This window comes from Thunnus albacares, chromosome 22 (genome assembly GCF_914725855.1).
Source record: "Thunnus albacares chromosome 22, fThuAlb1.1, whole genome shotgun sequence".
NCBI lineage: Eukaryota > Metazoa > Chordata > Actinopteri > Scombriformes > Scombridae > Thunnus > Thunnus albacares.
Window position 1 is genome coordinate 15117102 of NC_058127.1, and position 25404 is coordinate 15142505.

At 40.4% G+C, this 25404-nt stretch overlaps 1 protein-coding gene across 1 annotated transcript; it reads left to right on the top strand.

Moving 5' to 3' along the window:
* The first annotated feature begins 13409 nt into the window (after positions 1–13409).
* On the top strand, positions 13410–21913 carry LOC122973773. Its single transcript, XM_044341504.1, has 8 exons — positions 13410–13568; positions 15322–15431; positions 15627–15711; positions 15819–16014; positions 16103–17178; positions 17341–18140; positions 20265–20468; positions 20569–21913. Exons 1-8 carry the CDS (start codon positions 13426–13428, stop codon positions 20811–20813), a joined length of 2859 nt encoding a protein of 952 aa, XP_044197439.1. The 5' UTR covers positions 13410–13425; the 3' UTR covers positions 20814–21913.
* Positions 21914–25404: the final 3491 nt, after the last annotated feature.

Below are 25404 nucleotides of genomic sequence, written 5' to 3' on the forward strand. Positions count from 1 at the left end.
GTGCTACAGCTTTAAAAACACATAAAGAAAGTGACAAGAGTGAAGATGAAAAAACCTTCCTGAATAAAAAGTGAATTATGAGGGAAGTAGGTCAATATTCTTGGTACTGGAAGGATTTTCTGTTCCTCTTCTACACCCATAACAGGAAGTTGGATATTCAAGAGCAACTTATCGTCTTTCCACTTCTACTGAGGGAAGTTTTCAAGATGATCACGTTCATCGGGAGTGTAGTTAGGAGGCTTGATCGCTAAAAAGGTACAGGTGGTGTTGGATTCAGGCAGAGCTGTAGCTTTTTGCTTCGATCTTGTTATGGACTTGTTGCTCCGGTATGGGAAATGACTTGGACAAGGTTTCTCCATGTTCTGATGGAGATCAGACTGGATGGAGCAGGGTCTGGATTTCTGCTTCAGGAAGGCAGGAGTTATGGTCTTGGGGGTCAGCAGGGAGGAGTGTAGGACGTTGGAGAGCCCAGCCTAAGCAGAGCCATCACCTGGACCAAGACAAACCCTCTCAATGGTACAGAGAAGGTGAGGGTGACCTCAGTCTATAAGCGGAACAGGCTGGACTCTGTTGGCTGAATAGGAATACTCTGACTGAAGCAATGGAAAACCTGTGCAGGATCATTTTGTTCAGTCAGGCCAAACTGATGTAAAGGCATCCTTTATCGGGAATTTTGTCTGGGGAGTAGAGGCAGAGGAGACATGAAAGAACACCTTAGTTCCTTCAAAAGTCTCAGTTCCCTGGCAAACCTTCCTCAGGTTGAGGTCTTCTGGCACCCAATGAAGCCCATGGATGTTTCCAGGTGTCATCCTCTGTAGCTCAACATCACCTTCACTACTTTCAGCAGAACTTTTGAGTTGCAGTTTCTGCAGATTAGATATGAAAGGCCCAAGAGTACCTTTCTCTGGTTAGCCTCATGCAGAATTCGGAGGTGTTTTCACATTACATTTCGGACAGTTTCCCAAGGTTGCAACTGGACGCTCTGTGATGATGACCACATTGCCAGCAGCAAGTTTTTGCAAAGTCAGGAGAAAGCTGGTGGAAGTCAGGACAGACACTTACATTTCCCTTTACGGTGGCTACTGGAGAATCTGGAGTTTTCTGTGAATTTGCTCCATGTAGAATAGTAGCAGTGAGATAGCACTGCTTAACAGGTGTCCTCTTCCTTGGGTGTCGATTTCACTACATCCGCCTGCTGCTATTTACATGTGTACCTACCATCTGACACCCAGCTTCTGCTTCTAACCAAGGAGCAAAGTTCAGAAGGTTGTAAAGAGAACCAGGATGGGCGGAGCATGCGTACCTAGCATAACTGGCAACTTGATCAGGTGGTAACTTGGCGAAAAGGTTGTGAACATGAGAAGCGCAGGGTAAGTCTGCTTGTCCTGCTGCACTGCCAAAGGACTACAACATACACACCAGTGCTCTGGTACTGATGGTGAACTCACTGAAGGGAGTCTCCAGCATCAAGAGATGGAAGGGCTGAGATCCCACAAAGCACCAATTGATGTGGTTGGCCATAGCACTGTTCGGGGGCAGCAAGTGCATAGATGTAAGGATACAGGCTAAGTGCACAGAAAAGGGCAAAGTGACAAGCAGTTTCCAACTTTAGGTGGTCAAGTCAGACCTGAGGTAGGAGATTAAGATTGAGGTGATTAAATATACAAAGCTATAACTAACTAAGGAAGACATAATAGGAAGTAACATTATTTATAAGCAGCCTTATTGTCAAATAATTAGATTCAACAACTTCCAACATTATTACAAGGCTTCAAGCTACTTTAACCATATAAAAGTAACACATATCTACGCAGTCAAGCAACTGTCTTCAAGCAAAGGAGCTCCGTATTCTGCTGAGGGTCAGGAAAACGGATTCACACCCAAACTCCATCCTGTTTTATAGGTGGCTCATCCTCCCTTCTCCACATGCAGGTTAACCCTTTCAGTACCATTCTTTTACAACAGTATCCCTCTTAATTCAAAAAGTGAGCGAAAATCACAAATTTAAACACCTTCTGTTTTGGGGGGGTTTCTTTTGGTATTATTAGTAGGCTTTTAGTAGTAGTTTTTAAAAATTTTACCCAGGGAAACAAGTCATTAACACATTGACGATAACAAAGACCAGGAGGATGTCTTTACATTAAAGGATAGGTTCACAGTTTTTAAAAAAAATTAAAAATAAACAAGATCCAGGATGTCTTGGTTGATATTTGTTCTTAAGTGGTACAGACAACCATGAAAAAAATGAAGGCACTCCATCTTCAGGTGAAATTATATTGTGAATTTATTCTTCAGGCATAAAGGCAACCAAACAGACCAACGCATATCGATTTAAAGTCTTCATCAGGGTCTGACAAACACATAATCTGAATTTTATACCAGCCTTGGGTAGCTTTCCACCCAACACATACGGCCTTGTACATATCCAGTAGAGGGCACTAAAACAATAGGATGGGCCCCATACATGCATACATGCCAAAGAAATGTGAATCTACAATAAGGCATAATAACAATAAATTATTTACTTTAAATGGAAATATATTAAATTCTGAAAATACCCAACTAATAATAATGAGGAATAGTATTAAAAAAAAAAAGAAAACAAGCAAAAACATTATATAAATATATATGTCTTGCAATGAAGCAAAATGTTACAGTAAGTGCTTTTTCACCAAAAAAGGAAATTACATTAAGCTTAAGTGCAGATAAACAAATCTCAGTTTCACAATTAGTTACTTGATCCCCCTGCAGAATGGCCAAATAATTAAAGCAAGTGTCAGAGTCTACTGCAAATCAAAATCAAAAGCACTACAAATATGGATAGTCACTGGACATTAGATGTACATAATATTTAAATGCATAACTATTAAAAATTTCACAATAGCTTCTAACTACTGGTGATAGTATGAGCACATAGAAACCCAAAATGTTTCTTGTTGGAGGAGTTTTCTTAGTCTATCGCCACCTCTTATATGGTTAGATATGACTTCAAGGGCTCTCATGTCCATGTGATTGTAATGAGCAGCCAAAGGATAGTTTGAATTTTTTGTGTGAATAGCAGTTTTATGCTCCTCAAGTCTGCCTTCAAATCTCCTTTCTGTTCTCCCCACATAGGAAAGTCCACAAGGGCATTCAAGGCGATATACCAGAAAGGAAGTGTTGCAGTTGGCGAAGTGATTTATTTTATATGTCTTAACGGTAAACACATCCATAAATCTGTCAGTTTTGGAAATATCGCCGCAACGCCAACAATTACCACAGGGGAAGTTGCCCGCAGGTTTGTGAAGCCAAGAAGTCTTTGGCGATAGATAGCTGTTGACCAGCTTGTCTTGTAGGGTGGGGTTCCCTTCTGGAGACAAAAGTATGAGGTTCAGGGAACAATTTCTGCAAGGACGGATCACTGTGTAATTGATTCCAGTTCTGTTTGATGATATTGCAGATCTGAGCAGACTGTTTACTGTAAAGCGACACAAAATAGGTATTTGAATTATGTGAGTTTTTGATTTTTGCACATGAGATTCTTCCTATCAATAGATTTAACTTTAAGGTATGACGTTTCCAAATCCTCATGTTTATACCCATGCTCTGCAAACCATACCCTCATTTCTGCAGCTTTTAGATCAAAGTCCTCTTCTTGATTACAAATGAAGATGCTGAAATTGTCCAAACAGGATGTTATTGATAAGATGAGAGGGATAGCAACTGTCAGCATGCAGCTCGTCCAAGGATGTTTTTGTGATTTTGAGATCCAGAAAGTTTATTTCCCTCTGGCTGTGCTCTAAAGAGAGTTCCACACTGTCGCCAGTAGAGTTGAGGTGGCTGTGAAATTCCTTAAAGTCTTGTAAGTCACCACTGTAGAAGAATATTAAGTCATTGATATACCTTTCATACCAGATAATTTTGTCTCGATGAGGGTTAGAAGGGCCCAGGATAAACTTTTCCTCCCAGAGTCTGAGGAAGAGGCAGGCATAGTTAAGAGTAAAACTGGCGCCTTTGGCTGTTTCATGTGTTTGTCTAAACAGTTTGTCCTGGAACACAAATACATTGTTGTGAAGAGTCCGCTCTATTAACATCACAATAAATTCATTAGGTGGATTGTCATCTGTTCTGGACTGTAAAAAGTGGCTCACTGCTTCAAGACCTTCCTTGTGTTTGATGTGACTATATAAGGATGTAAGATCCATGGTGACCATGAATGCATCACCAGTGTTTTTATCACATCAATCCTGGTAAGGACATTTATAGTGTCTTGTATATAGATTGGAAGAGCAGTGCCTTAGTTTGTTTTTTTCCATGGTTGTCTGCACCACTTAAGGACAAATATGTGGTGGAAGTATAGTAACAAAAAATTAGCATTGGCACTAAAGAGACTGTGATGTTTGATTTGACTCATTTGGACAACTGAAGCTTCATATTAGCTTCATATAAACCTTGAAATACATTTTTGCACGGAAAGAGGCTTGTGGATTTTGGCCCCCATCACTTACATTGTAAGTACATTATGAAGGGATTTTCTATTATATCTAATGGCCAGTATGTTTTAATCAAAATTATAGAGACCAAATAGTACAATTCCTAAACCTAGACTACATTATCAGTTATTATGAATGTTGTAGTATCTTTCCATTAAAATGCTGCATAATAACAGTGTAAAACAACAGAATTTCTCTTCTGCTAAAACCTCTAAAAACTGCATCCTACGAGAGGAAAGCGGTTTGCAAAAAAAAAGTATTGAAAAGTACTGAAAGAAGTATTCCTCTACACAGCGTTTTTATTGTATTATTAACGGATAATATGCAAACATTCAGGTAAACAGTAGCAGCACACACAAATCAGATTTTAATAACATAAATACATATGAAGAACATAAAATGAAAATATTAAGACAATTACAGAAAATAAAAAAAAACAGGAACACATATATATACACAAAATACAAACATATTCAATCAGAGGTTTCAGGGGGGGAAAGTTCCTCGTTTTTATTGTTTGTGGAGGGATGGGTGGGCCCCATAGTGACGTTTTTTGGGAGCAAAAGCAAAAAAAAGGTCCCCCTGTACGTCCCCGTAAAAACGCCCCTGTGGCTTACTGCGGAACCAATTAAATCCCCTGCCGTCGCGTACATGCCAACATGAATACCGACGTAAACACGTGTTTAAACTGCTAAAGTATCCAAAAAAACCAAAAAGATTCGTGTTGTAAATACGTTGTTTTGGTGCCAACATTGACGACGTTAGGGGGGGTGGGGAGGTGGGTGGTGAATTTATTTTTCTCCTCGGTCCACGTCCAGCTTACTGCTAACCCACCGCTACAAATAGGACCGGAGTGCAAATGGCAGAGCAGGAGGAGCAGCAGCAGATAACCGTGCTGGACTCGCCGGTGCCTGGCCGGTCGCGGACGGGGCGAGCGGTGGAACTTGCCCGGCTACTGCACCGGGAATGCGCTGATCTGCTCCAGCTTTATGTGAGTTATCAGTTCACACACTATTTATGTTGACCTCGTACTCGTCAGGCGGGGAAACACACTCCCCTTCCCGTTACTTGTGGCTTTATTGCGAACATGTTTATATACCGGGGCAGCTAGCTACCTGTCGAATTTCAATTATAAATTTGACTTTGACTGTACATGTACATTCAAAAACCCACCAGTATGCAGTTTTGTGTTGTTAAACGGCATGATGTGGTGCAGAGTGTAATCATGTTGAAAGACCCACCCCCACACCCCTCCATTTTCCCAGGGGTGCCTAATGGATAGAGTGTATTGGATTTTTTTCCTGCTGTCATGCTTCTGTGCCTCCTTCCTCTTAGAACACCTTTTAAATTGATCAGTATAATCAATACGGCTGTCACTTAGTGTTAGATTTATTATTGATCTAAACTAAAATTAAAGGCACAAGTGCAAAGCCAGTGGTACCTTGTATCTGCTGTGCACTCAGCGTCGGCCCCCCCTTCTTTCACCCTTTCAGAAAGCGAAGGAGACCTTCTTGTTGGACCACACCCCAGACAGCGGACGCATCGTGTCCCCGACCCCAGACTCGGAGGAGCCCAGCACTGAGGAGCAGGTGCAGCTGCTGCACGCTGCTCTGCGGCAGTGCCTGGGCCTGCTCCACTGTGTCATCCTGAAGGAAGAGGAGGAATGGGGTGAGTTGGAGGGCGACTACGAGACCATGAGGAAGAACGTCCGGGTCCGGCTGGAGCACTTGCTCTACAGTACCAAAGCTCTGGCTGAGACCGAGGACAAAACCCTGGAAGTCACCCCAGACCACCAGTGTAACGAGGTACAGTGTTTGTTGTAGTTAGTTTCCACGTGTGATCACAAGACTGCTTTTATCAAACATAAAAAAACTTGCATCTTCCGGTAACACATACAAAACCAAAAGAAGAAAAACACCAATTACAGCATGTACTTCTATATACTTTCAAATCAAATATTTCTGTGATATTCTAAAGGACAATATGCCCTTGTGTCATACAGGTGGCAGAGGAGCACCCCTTCTCCACAAAATTCAGTTTTTTCACCTACATGTTGAAGTTATATGCGTTTATTATGACATCATAACAAGAATTAAAATATCTACAACAAATCTGATGCAGACATACAGCACAAAAGGACCCAACAAAGTAGGGGACTTCCAAGCTGCCAGCCCTCAATTACATCTTGATGACATAATAGTAAAATGGAAAACTTCAGTCTCCGGCAAGGATGTGACTAAACCCCGTATTACACAAATAACACCTTTATGTGATTATAACTAATGTTTGGGAACAAAGATTCAATTCATTAACTTCAAGGACCAGTGTGTAGGATTTAGTGGCATCTAGGGCTGAGGTTGCAGATTGCAACCAACTGACAACTCCTCCCCCTCCCCTTTCAAGCACGTAGGAGAACCTACAGTGGCTGCGAAACTCACGAAAAACGCAAAAGGCCCTCACTCGAGCCAGAGTTTGGTTTTTCCGTTCTGGGCTACCATAGAAACATGGCGGTGCAACATGGTGACCTTCCTATGTAGACCTTCTCCCTATATAGATATAAATTCTAAGGTAACAAAAACTCAACAATTCTTAGTTTCTCCCTAAATCTTACATACTGGTCCTTTAAGGAAGGACAAATGCTGTATATTCATATAAAAATGGCCATATCGTCTCTTAACCTGCATATTTTTGTTCTTCCACCTCTCCTTGTTGCGTTTTACATCAAGGGTTTTAGCTGATTGCATTGTTTTTTGTGAAAGAGTGACTTTTGATGTAATACAAAGAAACTGGTCAACATCTTTTTTTCTCTTACTCTTTTTTTTACTGTATCTGGGTACAGTGTGAAGCGCTGGGTGTTAACTTGCTCTCTCCTGTGTAGGAAGTCGATGGCGCCGGGGGAGTTTTCGCCCTCAAAATGTGGACCTACCGAGTGCTTCTGGAGCTCATCCACTGGGCTGACCATGCCGCGCAGACCCTCCACGTTTTACACAAAGAGAGGGAAGGAACAGAAGAGATCTAATCTTTTCGTCCAACCCGGCATCATCAATGAATGAACTCACTCGACACTAACAGCCAGCTTTCCCTTCGACTTATTCCAAATTAAATACTCTGTGAACACTAGAGGTTAAAACACGCACTGCTTAACTAAAATCACAACTAAGCTCCTTTAACAAAGCCCGGTAGACAGCTTTTCCCAGACGTTGGTATTTCCACAGCAAGTGCTAAAATGACCTCTAGTTTGCCACAGTTGCTATTTCCTTTGACAAAAAAGCGAGTGTGAACTTTTAACAGCATAAAGGTTGGTTTGCTTTGTGCAGTGGCAGAGTTAGACTGTTTGAAAATGACTTTTTTTTTTTGTATACAGTGTTTAATTTATTTTATTTAAGTGGATTGATGACTAATTATCTGCTGTTTATAACACTCCAACTAACCGCTAGAATGTAGCCAAAAATACATGACTGATAAACTGTGACTGTTGTGCAGCTGAATCTGTAGGCATTTGCTATTTTAATAGGTCACATAGCTTTCAATGTATCACCTTTATTAACACGTCTAATCTAAATGATTCCAAACAGATTATACATTTCTTGTTCTTGTGTATAGACTGAATGCTTGTGTTGTTTTTGGTTTGGCACAATCTGTGATGATCAAGTGTCATGTTTGCTGCTCTGGTCACCAAGTTCTCCTGATGTTATACTTGAATGTGCTGCTACACTGTTCATGATTTTGAACTAATAGAGCAGCGGTTCTCAAACTTTTTCTGTCACGCCCCTCTCTTGGAAGCTAAAATGTTATCAAATATTAACAACACTGGGGGAAACTCGTGACAAAATGAGCAAAAGGGGGGGCCTTAACCAAATTTGAGAACCGCTGTACTAAACACTAGACTGATATTTTATAGTAGGGTTGTGCTGTCTGTAGCCGAAAGTATCAAACACTCACACTCCGCACCACAGCAACTTCACTGTAGTGTTAAATGCTTGACACAGCATGGACTCACTGAGTGAATGAGCTGTGACTTCCAGACTTGCTGGTATTGTGAATTTCTGAATGCCATGCTTTTCTTTTATCACTGTGATGAATAACTGGATGCGCATTGCAGATTAAAACCCAATATTAACCGTTGTGATTTGTGGACAGTAGCTTTATTTATTGTGTGCACTGTACTGTATGTGTAAAAAAAAATATAATAATTGCAAAATCAACCTTTATTTTTTCTTCAAATATTACTTCTTCTCCTCTGACCTGATTAAAACTCAATATGTAGAAAAGTATTGAACCCTTCTTGCTACAAACTCAGCTTGTACATTTGACAAAGGTGACAAAATAAGACATTACTGTAAAGCATTGTTATTACGCCAAATAAGGAAATATGACTTTTATGTTTTATGTGCAATGCATTAATTAATTCTTTTTGTTTGCCAAAATGTCATTATCAGACAAAGAAATGTACTGTCAGACAGACTCATTTAACCTGTTAGACCTGTCTCATCATCATCAATCAGATATAGAGCATAAGAAACCCTTGTTGGAAAGTACTAAATACATTCACTCATGTAATGTACTTAATTTTGAGGTAACTGAATTCTACTGCATGTCATAGGGAGGTATTGTAGTTTTAACTCCATTACATTTATTTGACAGCCGTAGCAACTAGTTTATTTCCAGATATTGTATCCTGTCTTGCTTGTGAACCCTCACCAAAAAAAAAGCAGTCTTATCACGTTTTAGAGGAGACATTTCCCCCTCAAAAACTTCTCAGATGGTTCGATTTAAATAGCTGTTGAAGTTAGACAAGTTTACCCCATTAACCATCACAGTCCCCAAGATTTATTTAGTGTCTCTTTGGATGGAGCCGACCCTGAGAATGAGAATAAAATACTTAACTGTATATGAAGTAGTTAAAATTAGCAGCTAAACCAGTAAAATTCTATTTGCATGATAAAGCATTAATATTATCAGTTAGAGATGACCTTTTTCCACTTTTATGTTTGATACTTTACATTTTGCTGATAATACCCTCTTACTTTAATATATCATATATAATATATATGAATATGATTTTGAATGCAGGACTTTTACTTGGAATATTTTTACATAAATTTACTGGAACTTTTACTTAAAGGATCTGAATACTTCTTCCACCACTGGTTTTACGGCTTAGGTCTAACTAAGTGTAATTTTCTGTGGCTGACTTCTGAAACATGTTATCAGTTCAAAAATCGTGCTTACAAGGAATTTTCAGAATCAGAAACAGATTTATTCACCAAGTAGCAAGTACAAGGAATTCAATATGATCCAGATGTCAACAGAAAAAGCAATAAACATGAACATTAAACAATAAACATAAACACACACATACTTGCATATTGACATGTTAAAAACTGTGTGTGCAAAAAAGTATGAATACCAATGTAGATATAAACATAAATCTGAGTGTAAATAAACTATGTGTGTGTATTAACAGGATATATATGTACAATCAAAAAATAAAATCTATATACATCTACACAGTGAAAGGCAGACAAAGACACAGTAAACATACACTATGAATTAGAACAAGATATGGAGGTGAAGTGAAGTTGGTATGTTTATAGACTTTTTTTTCCTCATTAAAGATGTTTATTGGTTGGGGAAATGTAAACAAACTTCTATGTAAATTGTACATTTTTATCAATTTCGTATTATTGCTTAGTCTTGAAACTTCGATTATGCAATCATTGTTTTATTTCTTTCTTTCTTTCTTTCTTTCTTTCTTTCTTTCTTTTTTAATAGGGGATGTATCTCCTGCACAATGTTCAAACTTTTTAAATTTTTACTGTCTTTTTTAAATATGTGCAAAATAAACTAAACCAAAAAGCTGTGGAGGTGGTGGGTGGTCCTGGTTCTGGAAGAGGAGTTGGCAGGGGTGAGAGTGGTTAGACCTGATCTTACCCACTCTCTCTCTGACACAAGAGTTGTAAATGTAAAAAATTGTGAAGTATGTTGCTGTTGTTGAGGTGTGACAGAGGGCCCCAACAGAGCATCAGGGTAATAATCAATTAATCAATCAATAAAACTTTATTTGTATAGTACCTTTCATACAGGTTAGTGCAGTTCAAAGTGCTTCACAGATGACTGACAAGCTGATAATAAGACTGAACAAGTATAGACCGTAAAACGGGGAAATAAAAATGATGGAAATGTAATAAAATAAAATATATTTAAAAGCTACAATAATAGTAGTAGTAAAAGTAAAATAGAGTGAAATAAAAACTAGATTGAAAAACTAGATAAAATAGATTAAAAAGACCAAATAAAAATGACAAAAATGAAATCAAATAAAATAGATTTAAAAGCTATAATAATAATAATAATGATAATAAAATAGAGTGAAGTAAAAGCTAGACTAAAAAACTAGATAAAATAGATTAAAAAGACAAAACAAAACAAAGAACATGAATACAATAAAGTAAATGAATAAAATAAATAAATAAGTAATCCATTAATCAAAAGCCAGACTGAAGAGATTTTTAAGTATATGTTCAAAAATTTCAACACTTCCTGCTGCTCTCAGATCCTCAGGCAGACTTTCCCAGCAGCTCGGAGCATAAAAGCCAAAAGCCGCCCCACCATAAGTTGTTTAGTCCTGCACTTTGGAACAACTAAAGACTTGTTCCAGAGGACCTGAGGTGCCGCGCTGGTTCATAGGGTGAATTGGTGTAATGTGAGACACCTAAACTCAAATGTAACTATCCCTTTTTTCTACCAAATTCTAATGAATAGGACTACTGTTAAATTAAACCTGGGTGTCATGTAATTGAAATCACATGACTCCACTCATGTGATGCCATAGATTGGGGCGGGGCAATCTTCCAACAGGAAGTACTTGTGGTGAAGTCCAGTCAAAGGTCAGTGACGAAGCAATATAAATTTGTCATAAATGAAGCAATGTTGCCAGTTGTTATCAGATTGTGTTCATGATATATTCATGCCTCAAAATATGCTTTAATATGATGAAACCATGTTTCATATTTTTTATTTCAGTCATTTTTTCATTGTACCACTTTAGAAAATGTGGTTTTACTAATGTGGGACAGTTATATATGGTGTTAAATTGGTGAAATATGCATTTAAGTACATAAAATGTGCAATACCAATAGTTATTCTGGGGTCTTGGTCTTGTAATGCTTAATTTTAACTTATTTTTAGGCAGGTTGCAAATTATATTATTACTTATATTAACACATAATATAATAGATTACTATACTATCTGTAACAGCAAAAACACTGTAATTACTGAAATGATGAAATGTTTGCATGCTCTTTAGTCTTGAGTTTTACTGACCAGAGAAGTTTTTATTGTATGAATTAATGTGATTTATACCTTTCAGCCTCCCAGTGAGTGTCCCAGATTTCAGCCTGGACCCTCCAGCCTTAGGAAATGCACATAACCTGGGACAATTTTGCATATTTTCATATTCACCATTTCCTCTTCAAGTATGATACTTGTATTCTCTTTTCTGAGTAGAAAACACCATGAGGATTACAGAATGGTATTAGGTGCTAATATAACGTATTGGCTTCATATCAAAATATATTGCTTGAGGTGCCAGTTGCAGAAATTGTCCCACATTACTCTAATTCACCCTATATTGTAAGCATGTGAGACATGTAGGCTGGTGCAAGACAATGAAGTGCTTTAAAAACAACTAAGGGAAAATAAGTGTGCCTACATGAACTGCCCAGTGAGCAGCAACCAGGATTTCAACGTTGATTTCTAGTTGAAAACTGGGTGGTTTGAACATCTAAGACCTCTTTTCACCCTCTCTTCAACCAGCTAAAATGTTTTTATAACATCAACGTGTCACAAAACACAAATTTGTTTAATCATTTTGATTATGTGTTCGGTTGTAGCTTGGAAGAGAGACAATATGATTAGTGTGAAGGTATTTCTCCAAAGTCATAGTGCACTGGAAGGCAAAATGTGGCCTACATGAAGATGTAATTTCAACACATTTAGTGTTTCATATAAATTGTCAAATATGGAACTAGTAGGGGTGGAGCCGAATCCGAATATGGTATTCGGAAAAGCACAAATAGTGGATTTTCTTGTTTTTGGGAAGAAAAAAAAACATGTAAAAGAAGCGTACAGGTCAAGATTCGTAGCATAGCGAGGTTACATCTCTGTCTCTTTCCCCCTCCTCTGTTCTGCTCTTCTGTATGTCTCAGTGTCACAGCTGTATAGAGAGCTGCAGGTCTCTGTGTCTGCTGGAGCTGAGCTTTGGCTGAGTGGTCAGTGCAGTTGTCTGTGGGCTGAGAGACTGAGGTTTGAGACCTGTGTGGGAACCATCCTTTGCCAGACCATATTTCACTAGGATGTGCAATAGTGAAATTTCATCCACTACAATGTGCAAATAATAGCCTATCGTCATTTTGGCGTCTAAGTGGGTCAACCACATCTAAATTTGTCAGGTGAAAGCCAGTATTGCAAATCCTGGTGAAATATGGTCTAAATGTGAACGTTTAATCAACGTCTGTAAATAGACTTTTGTTTGACTGCTCTTCCAGGTGAATACCTCATTCCTATAAAATGGCTTTTAATAAGAGTTTTCTTTTTGTTTTCTGCTTTTTTCATTTACATATTCTTAAGATTTTTATTCATTGTCTTTAACCTATGTTTCTGTCTTTTCAATGTTTCTATATTTCTTGATTGCATTGAATTTATTCTAATTTGTAATTGCACTGTGTATTTTCTGTTTTTATGTCTGTGAAGCAATTTGTAAATTGTTTCTGCAAAGTGTTATATAAATAAAGTTTATTATTATTATCGCATAGCTACACTAATAATTTGCAGGTGGTGCATTCTGCACACTTTGATGTTGAGGTTGCAGTAGGGTGTTTATTGTCTTTAGAGGGGGGGTGCACCCCATTTCACCATTTTACCATTAGAGCCCCAAAGGATGTTGTGCACATGCGCGTTGTGCAATCTACCGGAGCGCAAGAGGTAGGGAAGGGAGTCCTAATGGCGGAGAATGTACGGTCGCCTTTTGACTACCGGGAGCCACCGACCCTCGACAGCGACGGGGATGGGAGCAAACCGCCGCCGCCGCGGGGGTGAGTGAGCGCAGCGCGAGGGTGTTTTTTTTCACCGGGGGTTTGTGAGCTAAATGCAAGACGCGCTGTTAGCGTGCACGTTTGTTTGGTTAGCCTTTATTCGCGTGCATGATTTCAGCGTTATATTGCAGAAAAACGCAGTCCTGAAAGTGATTTTTTTTGTTTGGTTTTGTTTGGTTTTGGGGTTGCAGCAGTGGTGGCATGTGAGCCTGCGTCTTCCTCGGGTCGCGTTTAATCCCCAGTCCTGTTTTTAATTTTTGATGTTTTGACGCGACCGAAGTGTAGCGTTAGCTGCTGGGAGCTAACTGGCTAGCAGTGGTTTAGCATTAATGTTAGCATGCACCCAGCAGCAATCATATCATCAGCTCTGCAACAAGCTGCTCGGTGATCTGTTGTCTTGTAGATGACCCCTGTCATGTGTGTGATTGATCACATTGCAGATCCCTTGTACATATTATTCATAACAGTATGTCAGTATTACTAACGTGATGCTCTCAGCTGCTGCAGGTCAGGACTCGTGGCTGCTGGGCTTTGAGTAAACAAAGTTGCTGACCACGAGCTAAAATCATCCGAAAACAGTTGACTTGTCACCAGGGTGAATGAATTAACGATGCTTTGTTGTGCTGATTAGATTTCAGTAAATGCATTTATGCAGTCTGACGTGATTGGATAAAGGGGTGGGGCTGTTTTCAATATTTTGATTGAAAAATTCCAACGATTACCAAGAAAGTTGAAATCACCTTTCTCACTAGCTCCCTGTTTCTAGTACATCAGTGTTTATTAGTCAACGATAACTAAGTGTCTTCTGTTTTCTTTCCTGCTGTCTAAAAATTAGGGATTTATTTACACCTGGATTGCCAGGTAAACTTGAAAGGAGCAGTGATGTAGCACTGTAATAAATTAATTGTAAATCCAAGGATGATTTTTTGGCTATAATCACTGTAGAGCTAGTTAAATTTATGTTAAGTGGGCTACAGCTGAAACAGTTAATTGTTTAATAGATTAGTAGATTGTCAGAAAATTATTTGGGGGATATTTGGATAATGGATTGACACAGTCATTTGTTTTATGTGGTAGTAAACTGAATTTTTTATCTGTCGACCATTGGTTGAACAATTTTTGGTCTTTAGAAAAATGTGTTGGGCATTATTTTCTGACATTATATCAGCATTATATACTCCGACGGGCAGCCGATTAAGCTAGAATATAATTTGCGGATGAATTAATACTGAAAATAATGGTTTGCAGCCCTAAAGTGAGCCACGGTGAACTTACAGATGTGCTGTCTTCAGTGAAATAATAAACATTTATCTGACTGTACACAATAACATTTGTAGCCGAAATGAAGTCCGTCTTGATCTTATATATATTTTTGATGTCTGTTTTTCCTCCACTAAACACTGTGTACCAAAACCAACAATATAGGTTTTGCAAAATTTCCAAATGTCTTTGTTTTGATCGCTTGTTTAATCAAAGATGCTCCAATTTTTCTTAAGTGGGAACATAACAAATACATTGTTGTCACTACTGCTACCATCATCCCTAGTAAAGTAGTTCATAGCCTTATTGTTGTGGATGAGTCACCTACCTGGAAGAAATGTTTTGTGTACAGATTAAAGTGTTGCTTTGCCACAGGTCTGGCATGCTCAGCTCATTTTGGTTGCCCCCCCCCATCTGAATCTTTACAGGAGGAAAGTCTTCTTTGTCTGAGTGTATCATTACGCTAAATGAAACCTTGGTTTTGTTTTTACAGCCGCGTGTGTGGGAGAAAAAGGAAGGGGACACCTGTGAAGGTGTGTGACCGAGCGTATGTAACAGAAGATGAGGAGGAGGAAAGCATGTCAGAACACAGCTACAGCCCTGGTATATATAGAAACACACACACACACACTGAGATACACACATTTTGCCACCTGCTGTTGGTGTTTTTATCTACTCTTGTGCTTATGGAAAACAGGTGTACCATGTTGTACTTAGCAGGGTATTGTAGTGAGGAGAGCCACCTTCCAGCTCTCAAACATAAGGCCTGTGTGATTCTAACTGTCCACTTTGTCCCAGGTGATGGACAATACCCAGAGGGCGCAGAAGATCGTCTTCCTCCACCTGGCAGCCCCTACTACCTGCCGGATCCCGCTCAGCTCTGGTAAGGAGGACTCATTACCATGGTAACAGTTCAGACTCTTTTTTTTTTCTTTTCTTTTTTTTTTAGGTAAGGGATCCACATTCCTAATGTCTGTTTATGTTTCCCAGTGTGCCAGAGCTGGGGGAGGAGGGGGCGAGTGGTGTTCGCGGCCCAGTGCTTTTCCATCCGCCACCCAACTGCCGGATTCGAGAAGTCCACTGTGGGACCCAGGTGCGGTTAGTTGTCATAGCAATCCGAGACATCGCTAAAGGGGAGGAAATCACAGTGGACTACAGCCTGACAGACTGGGGCGAGAATGCCATGGTGAGAAGCTACGTGACTTGAATAATGATGCGTTTGCTGACATGTGTGAAGTTAGTTAACGAGATTCTTTTAATGTTTGTCTCACCAGGAGGAAGAGGCCGGCCCCCACCCGCTGTCCCTCTCTGTTTCTGATTACCTTACCCCCTCCTGGTCATTATCACCCTCATCCTCCCCTCTCACCCACTCTGAACCCAGTGACTCAGACCGCGAGGAGGACGAAGAGGAGGAAGATGACGATGACGACGACGACGATGAAGAGGAAGAAATGGAGGAGATCAGAGGCAGGATGCTTCGCCGCCGGAAGAAGCGCAAGATGCCTGCAGTAGTCAATTCAAAGAAAAAGAACGTGCCCCCCTCCTCTAGAGGACCCGGGCGTCCCTGCTCATCCTTTTCCCGCCCGGGACCTGTTGCATCCCCAGTCAGATCCCAGTCCCAGACCCCAGTCGGTGCCCTGGCACCCCCAACCACAAACATTAACAACAATATTAACATAAACATTGGCAGCTCTAGCGGTGCCACAGTGAGCCGGCGGCAGCACTGCCCGTACTGCGGCCGCCACTATCGCTCTCTGGCACGCCATCTGGAGAAGCACCACGCCAACCAGCCAGAGGTCAGAACAGCCATGGAGCTGGCGCACCTCCACACGCACAACTCCTCTAATGGCAACGCTTCACACCCCCCTCACCCCTCGTCGTCCTCCACCGCCGCTACTCACAGTCATTCCTTCGCTGTCCCTCAGCCATCTGCCTCCAACCCCGCACCACCCTCTCTCTTCTCCAGGGAGAGGGAATCACCAGCTACCCGCTCGAGCACAGGCAGCGTTTCATTCTCGCTCTCGCTTTCCCCGCCGCCTTCAGCTCAGCCTGCAGCCACCAAGAAGGCGCCTAGCTTACCACTGCCCAACACGAAACGCTCAGCATCCCCAATGGTGTCCCGGGTTAAGAGTCCGTCACCACCTCCCCCGTCTACTCCCAGAAGAGGTCGGAGGATGAAGAGAGAAAAGCATGAAGAACAGCAAAAAGTGGAGGTGGAGAGCTTGAGGAGTCAAGAGGAGCTGGTTCCACCCCCTACTCCAGAGCCAGACATAGATCCAGATGAAGATCTAGAGCTGAGTGGAGAAGGAGAAGATGAAGCAGTAGAGGAGAAGAATGGAGAGATTGTAAGGTGTGCTTGGATAATTATTAAACACTTATACCTCTAACACACTTTTCTGGCTTTTGGTCAGTTAGATATATTATTGGTTATGTTTTGGGTTGTTGGGTGACACGTTATGATCTGCTGCTATCTGCTAAAATTATTTTTTTTCTCTTTCTCTTCCTTTTCCAGCTCACAAAGGCATCAGATGTCTCCACTGCTCTCGTCCCTCTCCTGTTTGGTCCTCTACCTCCGCCAGCAGCAGCACTCCTCTTTCCTTTCTTTAACCCGCTCTCCCCACTCTGCTGAGTCCTGGCGCCAGCTCTGCCATTCCAGCCTCTCCCTGCTCATCCTCTACAACCGCCACCGTGAATGTGAGGTAGCCAAGCTCACTGTCGAGGACTACCGCAAGCGGATCACCCCCCAGGCCAACGCCAGCAACAGCCTCCCCTCTGGCATGGAAGCCCTCCTGTCCCCATTTGAGCGCCAGGTCCTCTGTCAGCTTCCGCGGGCTGGTGTTTTGGGGAAACGTGGTCGCATCCAGCCACTTATTCTTCCACCACACTGTGAGTCCTGCTTGGACCTACTTCTTCAAACCAGCCCTAATGTGGGTGTGGACCCGGAGAGCCCCTACGTCTTCTCCCGACCCTACCATTCTCCTGCCACCCCGCTCCGGGGCACAGACCTGCTGAGAAACCTGGCACGAGCCAGCGGGGCCAAGAACCCTGGAACAATGACTGCGACGCGTGTGCGTCGGCAGGTAGCCATCCTTACCCAACTGCTACTGTTAGAGGAGGGTGAGGGTCAAGGTGCTGCAACCAAACGCTTGGAGGACTTCCTGGAGCGGGAGTACCATGTGACCCAGAACTGCTCTACTATCATTCGGGATCCAGCACTGATGGGTCGTGTGGGTCGTGTTGTTCTTTATGGAGAGAAGGAGGGCGTGCTTTTCCGTGGGATGAGCCTGAAGCACATCTGCCTTGAGCTGGATGGTAAGGGGTTACATCTTGTTTTGACACAAGTGTTTATTAGCTGATATTTTTAATGTGCATTAGAATATGTGTAGAATTTTAGCGGCCACACATTTCTTTGTTTTCTATTTCTTTGTTTAGCGTCATCAGGTTAGGCTAACCCATTGTTGCTAACCATGTTCACTTTTCCAGCAGTTGGGAATACAACAGACGGGACTTTTCTTGGTCTTTAGAAGCTGCAGCATTTATTAACTGGCACACTGTGGTCTGTACTGTACATTTACTGCCAGATTGACAACTTACTGCTAACCTTTTCCTCTGCTCTGCTCACATAGCTAGCTATGCATAGCTATGCTACCAAGAATTTCCCAAGCAACATCACAGATCTTGACTCGTGTTTCGGAACAGCGCTGAACAGAGGCTCCCAAATGCTATTGATTTTGGGCGTTATTTTTGGCATTAAAAAAATACTTTTTGGCCTGGCAGGGGTTCTTGTTGGCCTGGCAGCCCACCAGGCCTGTACAATTATTGGGGAAACACTGCTACACATAAATCCTGTCTGTCTAATAAACCCAGTGAATAGTAGTAATAGTCTCCTCAGCCAGGTGCATACATCAGCATTGGCACTCAGCCAAAATGAGATCAAAAATATCAGCAAAAAATCCACCATTGTGCATCCTTGGAATTTTAGTTACTTGAATGACATTCAAAGTTTAAGAAATACACAAAAATGGCAAATGAAGTCATCAGCACTCTCAAATAAGTATGTAACACTTTTATTAATGCACAGCAGCAGAAGGAAACTGACAAATTTCAGCCCTCAGAAACACATCCATTTCCTTCTGCTGCTGTGCATTATTGAAAGTGTTACATACTTGTTTGATAGTGCTGACATCTTCGTTTGCTATTATAAAATGGGTACTTGATTGGTCCTGGGTAAAGGAAGATACCCTGAGTTTAGCTATTGGAATCGGTATCAGGAGACAGTTGGACCAGAACAGAAGTCTCAGTAGCAGATATCTCAACATGTGCATATAAAACCCAAACTGTCTGCATTTCCAGATTCCACCTGGAGTAAATGGTGAATGGATTTGTGTGTGATGTATTTATTTATTTGATTTGATTTTCAACTGACTGTTTAGTACTTGAATCCCAATGTTCTAATCTCTGTTGTTTTGCTGTGATTTTATACTGCTGACACTGTGATGTCTAGGGGTGGGAATCTTTGGGAATCTCACGATTTGATTCAATTCCAATTCTTTGGTGTCTGATTTGATTCATAATTGATTCTCGATTGAATGAATAGAAAAGAGGGCACAATAATGCTCCAGTATACTGTGTGCCGAACCGTTCGTTGGTGTCCTTAGTCCGCTGAAATACAATATGAAACATAACTGTAAGATAAGATAAATGGTTAACTGCATTAATTGATGAATTAATGGATTTGAAAGCATCTCACAGTCTCCTTCCTGTATGAGAATAACAAAGTGGTGGGGGGATGCTCTGGTGCTCTGCTGTGTTGTTATTAACATCATATCTCTAGCAGTGGAGAGCAGCCTCTCTGCTGCACCGTTAACTCCACAGAAAGACATTGTTGTCCAAGACGCTGAGCGGGTGCAGGGTTGTTGAGGTGAAACAGACTAAGCACAGAGTTATTTTCTTTGTTGGTTTAAGTTGTTCAATGCTGCAGTGTGTGTTGGTCAGCCGGTCTCATTTGTAACTGCTGGAGATTGCTGCTCCGCTCTGTTAACGTCAGTTTTTGAGTGACGGTGTAGAAAGTATTCACAATATACTTCACGTGTGTCTCGCAGGAAGGTGATTATTGTGATCATTATTATTGTCCGCATTGCAATGGATCTAAGAATCGATCTCCCCAACCCCCCACCCCACCCCCCACCCCCCCCCAGTGATGTACAAGGCAAAATTCCCACTGGGACAATAAAGTCTATCTTATCTTATATATTCTGTATCTTCTAGTGCCTACACTATTACAGTCTTAACTTGATGGAATATTTCTAGGTTCTTCACAGTTGAACAAATCTTGTTCATTACTTTGTAATGATTAACAGTTTTACTAGTGTATAATTAACAGCACGGCAGTTCTCTGTAACTCTTCCCTGAAAATGTTGTACCTCTGTCCTACAGTGATGTCTGGCAACTCAGCAGACTCCTTTTCAGAAGAATCGGGGGCAGAAGAAGAGAAAGAGGAAGTGAAGGAGAAGGCTGAGGTGATGGTGAAGAAGAAAGGACCAGGGCGACCCCCACGGAAGAAGAGAGCACCTATTCCTTCACCAGTAGGCCCATCACTAGCCAATGTTCATAAGAGGAGATGCATTCCACCCAAATCAGGTAAACATCTGTCAATAAGGGTCTGTAATAAATTTAATCCCCTGCATGCAAATATATTTCCATACAGATACTTTGAAACACCTCCCTGTCCATCTCACAGGGAAGCGTGGTGTGCTGAAGCGTCCCTGGTCAGAGGCGGAGCGTGTAGCAGTGGAGACTCACCTAAAGAGAAACCTCATGGAACTGCGCGTCCCTGCGAAGGCGGACTGCGAGCGCTGCCTGGAACTCTGCCCTCTGTTGGTGAGCAACCAGCGAGACTGGAGGGCTATCAAGTTTTACGTGCACAACCGCATCCAGCTGCTGAAGAAGCAGGGAAGGAGGGAAAGCGCCGCCTCAGTCTGCTAGGCCAGAGACTGAGGGCCCAAAAGAGGACACATACCATAATGTATAAACCACCAGCAATCACAAAGAAGAGACAAAACTCTCGGTCATGGTGGAGTGCAGCTTCTCCTTTTCCTTTTTTTCAAGGGTGCAGTTAGGTGCATTCCCAGTCTCATCACCCTGGTTGTAAGGGATTAGTGTAATAAAACTGACTAAGCTAAGAAAACAAACAGCTTTCTCCAATTGAGGAACATTTGTATTCAATGTTGGGGATGCCCTTTGTTTGTTTTTAAGATCTATTGTTAAGCATTTGGACAACATGTACGTAAAAGTGTGAATATGAGTTCAGACAGTGAATCCTTTTTTTTAAAGATTATTTTTATGTCTTTTTTAACTTTATTAAATAGCTGACAGTGGAGAGTGGTAGGAAATATGGGAGAATGTGACGTGCAACGAAGGTCTCCAGAGTGATGCGGTATGCGCTTTAGACCATTAGACCACCAGGATATGCTATGACAAACAGTCCTGAGTCTAGTGTTTGCTTCCACTGAAGGCTGATGACCAAACATGAATGTGTAAAGCTTTTGGAAGAAGAAACCAATGGTTCCAATCTTTAAAAATCCCCACAGATAAACTACATGTCGTCTGAACTCAGACATGTATGAACCTGTATAGTTTGTGTTGATACTGACTGACATTGTGCCCCCAGCCCATGGCTCCCAACTGACAAGTGTATTATTAAAAAGTATTCTTCAAAGTCCTGGACCATAATGCACCTGTGAAGGGGTTCTTGCATACCTCTATACCATGATCATAGTCTAGTATGTATCAAGGCACGCTTACTTGAATTTATTGCGTATCAGAATGGAAAAAAAGACATTATTTCAGAGTCAACAATATGGTCTTATTCACAGTGTAAATACTTAATAATCTATGAAAAGTATACAGTAGTGATTAGAAATTAGTATTGTGTTATTGTGTACATACTGTAAATACTACCTGTACTTATTAAAGTGAATGACATTTTGCTGTGTTTTCTTAAACTGGATTGTAAAGTGAATTTTACATTGTGGACACAGAGTGATGCAAAGAAAATACAAAAAACAAATAAATACAGGATCCCATATTGATTGCTTTTATTCAAAAAGCTGCCAGTCACAGAAATTACACACAGTCATTGTAAAACCATTTTACATTATAACATAAATAATCATTGGAAAGATGTTTAAAAATACTATGAAAAGTATGAATGACAATCATATCAAAGGTGATCACAACAAAAAACTCAAAAACAACACAACTCTTCAAGGTACAGCTGCCTTGGGACAACTGTGGCTCAGGAGGTAGAGTGGGTCGTCCACTAATTGGAAGATTGTCAGTTTGATTCCTGGCTCCTCCATGTCTAAGTGTTGGGCAAGATACTGTACCCAAATAGCTAGAGTTTGCTAGTTCAAAGACAAAACAGCCCAAGCAATGATAACTTCATAAGATCTACACATTATAATAAGTGTGTAAATTTGTATAAATGTCAGTGCATATTTACTTATCGTAGCATAAAAATGAAAAACACCTTGAGATACAAAACTCAACTAAAAACATTACAAACAGCAAAACTATATTTTAATGTTACGGTTATGTACATCATATATGTTAAGGCAATTAGCATTTAGGACCAGTAGTCATGTGGACTCTTGTCAAGACTGATTAAAATACACGTAATGATATATTTACAACAATTAAGCTGAATTATCACATCATACAACCTTGACAAAAAAAACATTATGGCCATCACAAATTGACTTAGTACTGCAGATTTATTATAAAATCCATGTAGAATTGGAATGGTATTTGAGATAGTTTCACGTTTAACATGAACTACTGGTATTTTACAAATGTTGGGTGGACAACATCCATTTCAGTCACTCATCAAATCTTGTGAACTGAATAAAACCATAAAGTAAAAGCAAAACTGCAAATTTTTGATAATTTTAAAAACCTGAAACAATCAAATATTTGGCATTTTTGCTGACAAATGACTTTATTCGATTATCAAAAGTTGTCAATTTTCTGTCAACTAGTGATTAAACACCTAATCGTTGCAGCTATAGATCAAACCCAGGATGCTGCAGTAGTTTGGTATAAACTGAAGATGCATTATTCCCCTCTAGTGCCCCCATCTGTTGAATACTTTAATTGTTTTGATGATCCCTCACAAAAAATCATATTTTGCTCAGTTATAACACAAAGCTGCTCTTAAGCGGAAAAAAAATAGTATATTGATAAAAAAGGTGAGAATGGAGAGTAAATTGAAATCTCGGCTTATCCAGGGTGAAATATCCTTCATGCAAACTCAAGATCAAATCCTGAATATAGAAATGAAATGTACTTCAGATATCGTATATTGTTGGATTCGGCTGTAATTTCTTCATATACCTGGAGAAAATAAATGAATCCTTGCAGACTTTCTTTGAGTCGACAGATTTATTCTCACTTTCAGTTTTTCAAGTGTGCATGTATCAAACACACCACCAGATAAGGGGTTGTAGTGTGAGAGAGAGGGGACACAAACCCGCCATGATTTCTTTTATTTAATCTAGTGCAGTGCCCGTTTAAAATGTGCCGATTCCTCCAGCCGCTACTTCAATGCACAGAAAAATTAATACAGCTGACATGAGGTGTGAATGAGCACCAACAACATGAAAAACAATAACATTCTATTGTACACAGCTGATATAAATAACAGGCCAGTACTCTAATAGTAAATACAAGTTCTTATTTCAAGTAAAAATAAGGGGTGCATTTAAAAATAAAATAATGTGCATCCTAAAATAAAGTAGATCGATAATATTGGGCTCTCAGATCAATCTTATTTTCTGTGCCTTCAGTTCGGATTTGAGTGGGTATGTTTGCTCATAAGATTTGTGATTTGTCTGTTGTAGCACTTCAAAATCGCCAAGGTCTCGGAGCACATGAGACAAACTGATTTTGAACTGATGTTCAGCAGGATTCAGATCAGGACTCATAGCAGGCCTCTTCAGAATGGTCAGAATGTTTTCTTCTCATGCACTCTTGGGTGATTTTTGATGTATGTTTGGAACATCCATGCTGGAACCATGTATACTGGAAGACCCATTACCTGCGACTAAGACACAGCTTTCTGACACTGGGCTGTATGTTTCGCTCCAAAATGCAAGGATGGTTTTCTGATTTTATTGCACCCTGCACAGATTCAAGGCACCCAGTGCCTAAGGCAGCAAAGCAACCCCAAAACATCACTGAGCCTCCTCCATGTTTCACGGTAGGCATGGTGTTCTTTTCTTTGAAGGCTTCATTTTTTCTTCTGTAAACAGGGTTGGTGTGATTTACCAAAAAGCTCTAATTTTGTTTCATCTGTCCAAAGCACATTCTCCCAGAAGGACTGTGGCTTGTCAATATGCATTTTGGCAAAGTCCAGTTTGGCTTTTTTGTGTCTCCCTCTTAGAAGTGGGGTCTTCCTGGGTCTTCTACCATGGAGCCCATTTTCACTCAGACAGCAATGGATGATGTGGCTTGACACTATTGTACCTTGAACTTGAAGATCTGCTTGTATTTTTATTGAAGTTTTTCTTTGTTATTTCTTGACCATTCGAGCAATCCTTCTGTTCAATCTCGGGCCAATTTTCCTCTTGCAACCACATCCAGAGATGTGGACGACAGCTCCATGGGCCTTAAACTTCTTAATAATATTGGCAATAGTGGTCACAGGAACATCAAGCTCTTTGGAGATGGTCTTGTAACCTTTACGTTGACCATACTTGGCTATTACCTTTTTTTCTAATGTCTTCAAACCACTCTCTAGTTTTCCTTCTGTTTTCCATGTTCAATGTGATGCACACAGTGGCACAAAACAGCAGAGTGAGTAATTTTCTCCTTTTAAACTGACTGTATGAGTGATTATAAGATTGAAAACACCTGTGATACTCATTAAAACACAATAGTCTGCTTGAAGTATCACTACAAATCAGTTATTTCTTACAAGTTCCAAAGGGTACCAATAATTTTGTCCGAGCTATTTTAGAATGTCTTTGTAGAATATGAATGAATTCAGTTATTTTCACAACTTTTTTGTTTTGTTCCACTGCAAACCAAACATAGACATGCATTGATATCTTCAAAATAAAATAAAATATATTTAAATTTCAACACTGTTCGGGGCGAATGGTGCATTATTTTAATAAAATGAAAGGGTACCAATAATTTCAGCCATGTCTGTACGTCATGGTGGAGAGCAGCTTCTCCTTTTCCTTTATTTCAAGGACAGTTAGGTGCATCACCCTGGTTGTAAGGGATTAGTGTAATAAAACTGACTAAGCTAAGAAAACAAACAGCTTTCTCCAATAGAGGAACATTTGCACTCAGTGTTGGGGATGCCCTTTGTTTGTTTTTAAGATCCATTGTTTGGCGTTTGGACAAGATGTACGTAAAAGTGTGATTATGAGTTCAGACAGTGAATCCTTTTTGTTAAAGATGATGTCTTTTTAAATTGTGTTTTCTTAAACTGGATTGTAAAGTGAATTTTACATTGCGGACACAGAGTGATACAAAGAAAATAGAAAAAACAAATAAATACAGGATA

Bases quoted from the DNA above. Each gene is read 5' to 3' on its own strand.
- LOC122973773 (XM_044341504.1), top strand. From the start codon at position 13,426: ATGCGCGTTGTGCAATCTACCGGAGCGCAAGAGGTAGGGAAGGGAGTC. The intron at 13,569-15,321 runs GTGAGTGAGCGC...TTGTTTTTACAG, and splicing joins AAACCGCCGCCGCCGCGGGG to CCGCGTGTGTGGGAGAAAAA. The intron at 15,432-15,626 runs GTATATATAGAA...ACTTTGTCCCAG, and splicing joins AGAACACAGCTACAGCCCTG to GTGATGGACAATACCCAGAG.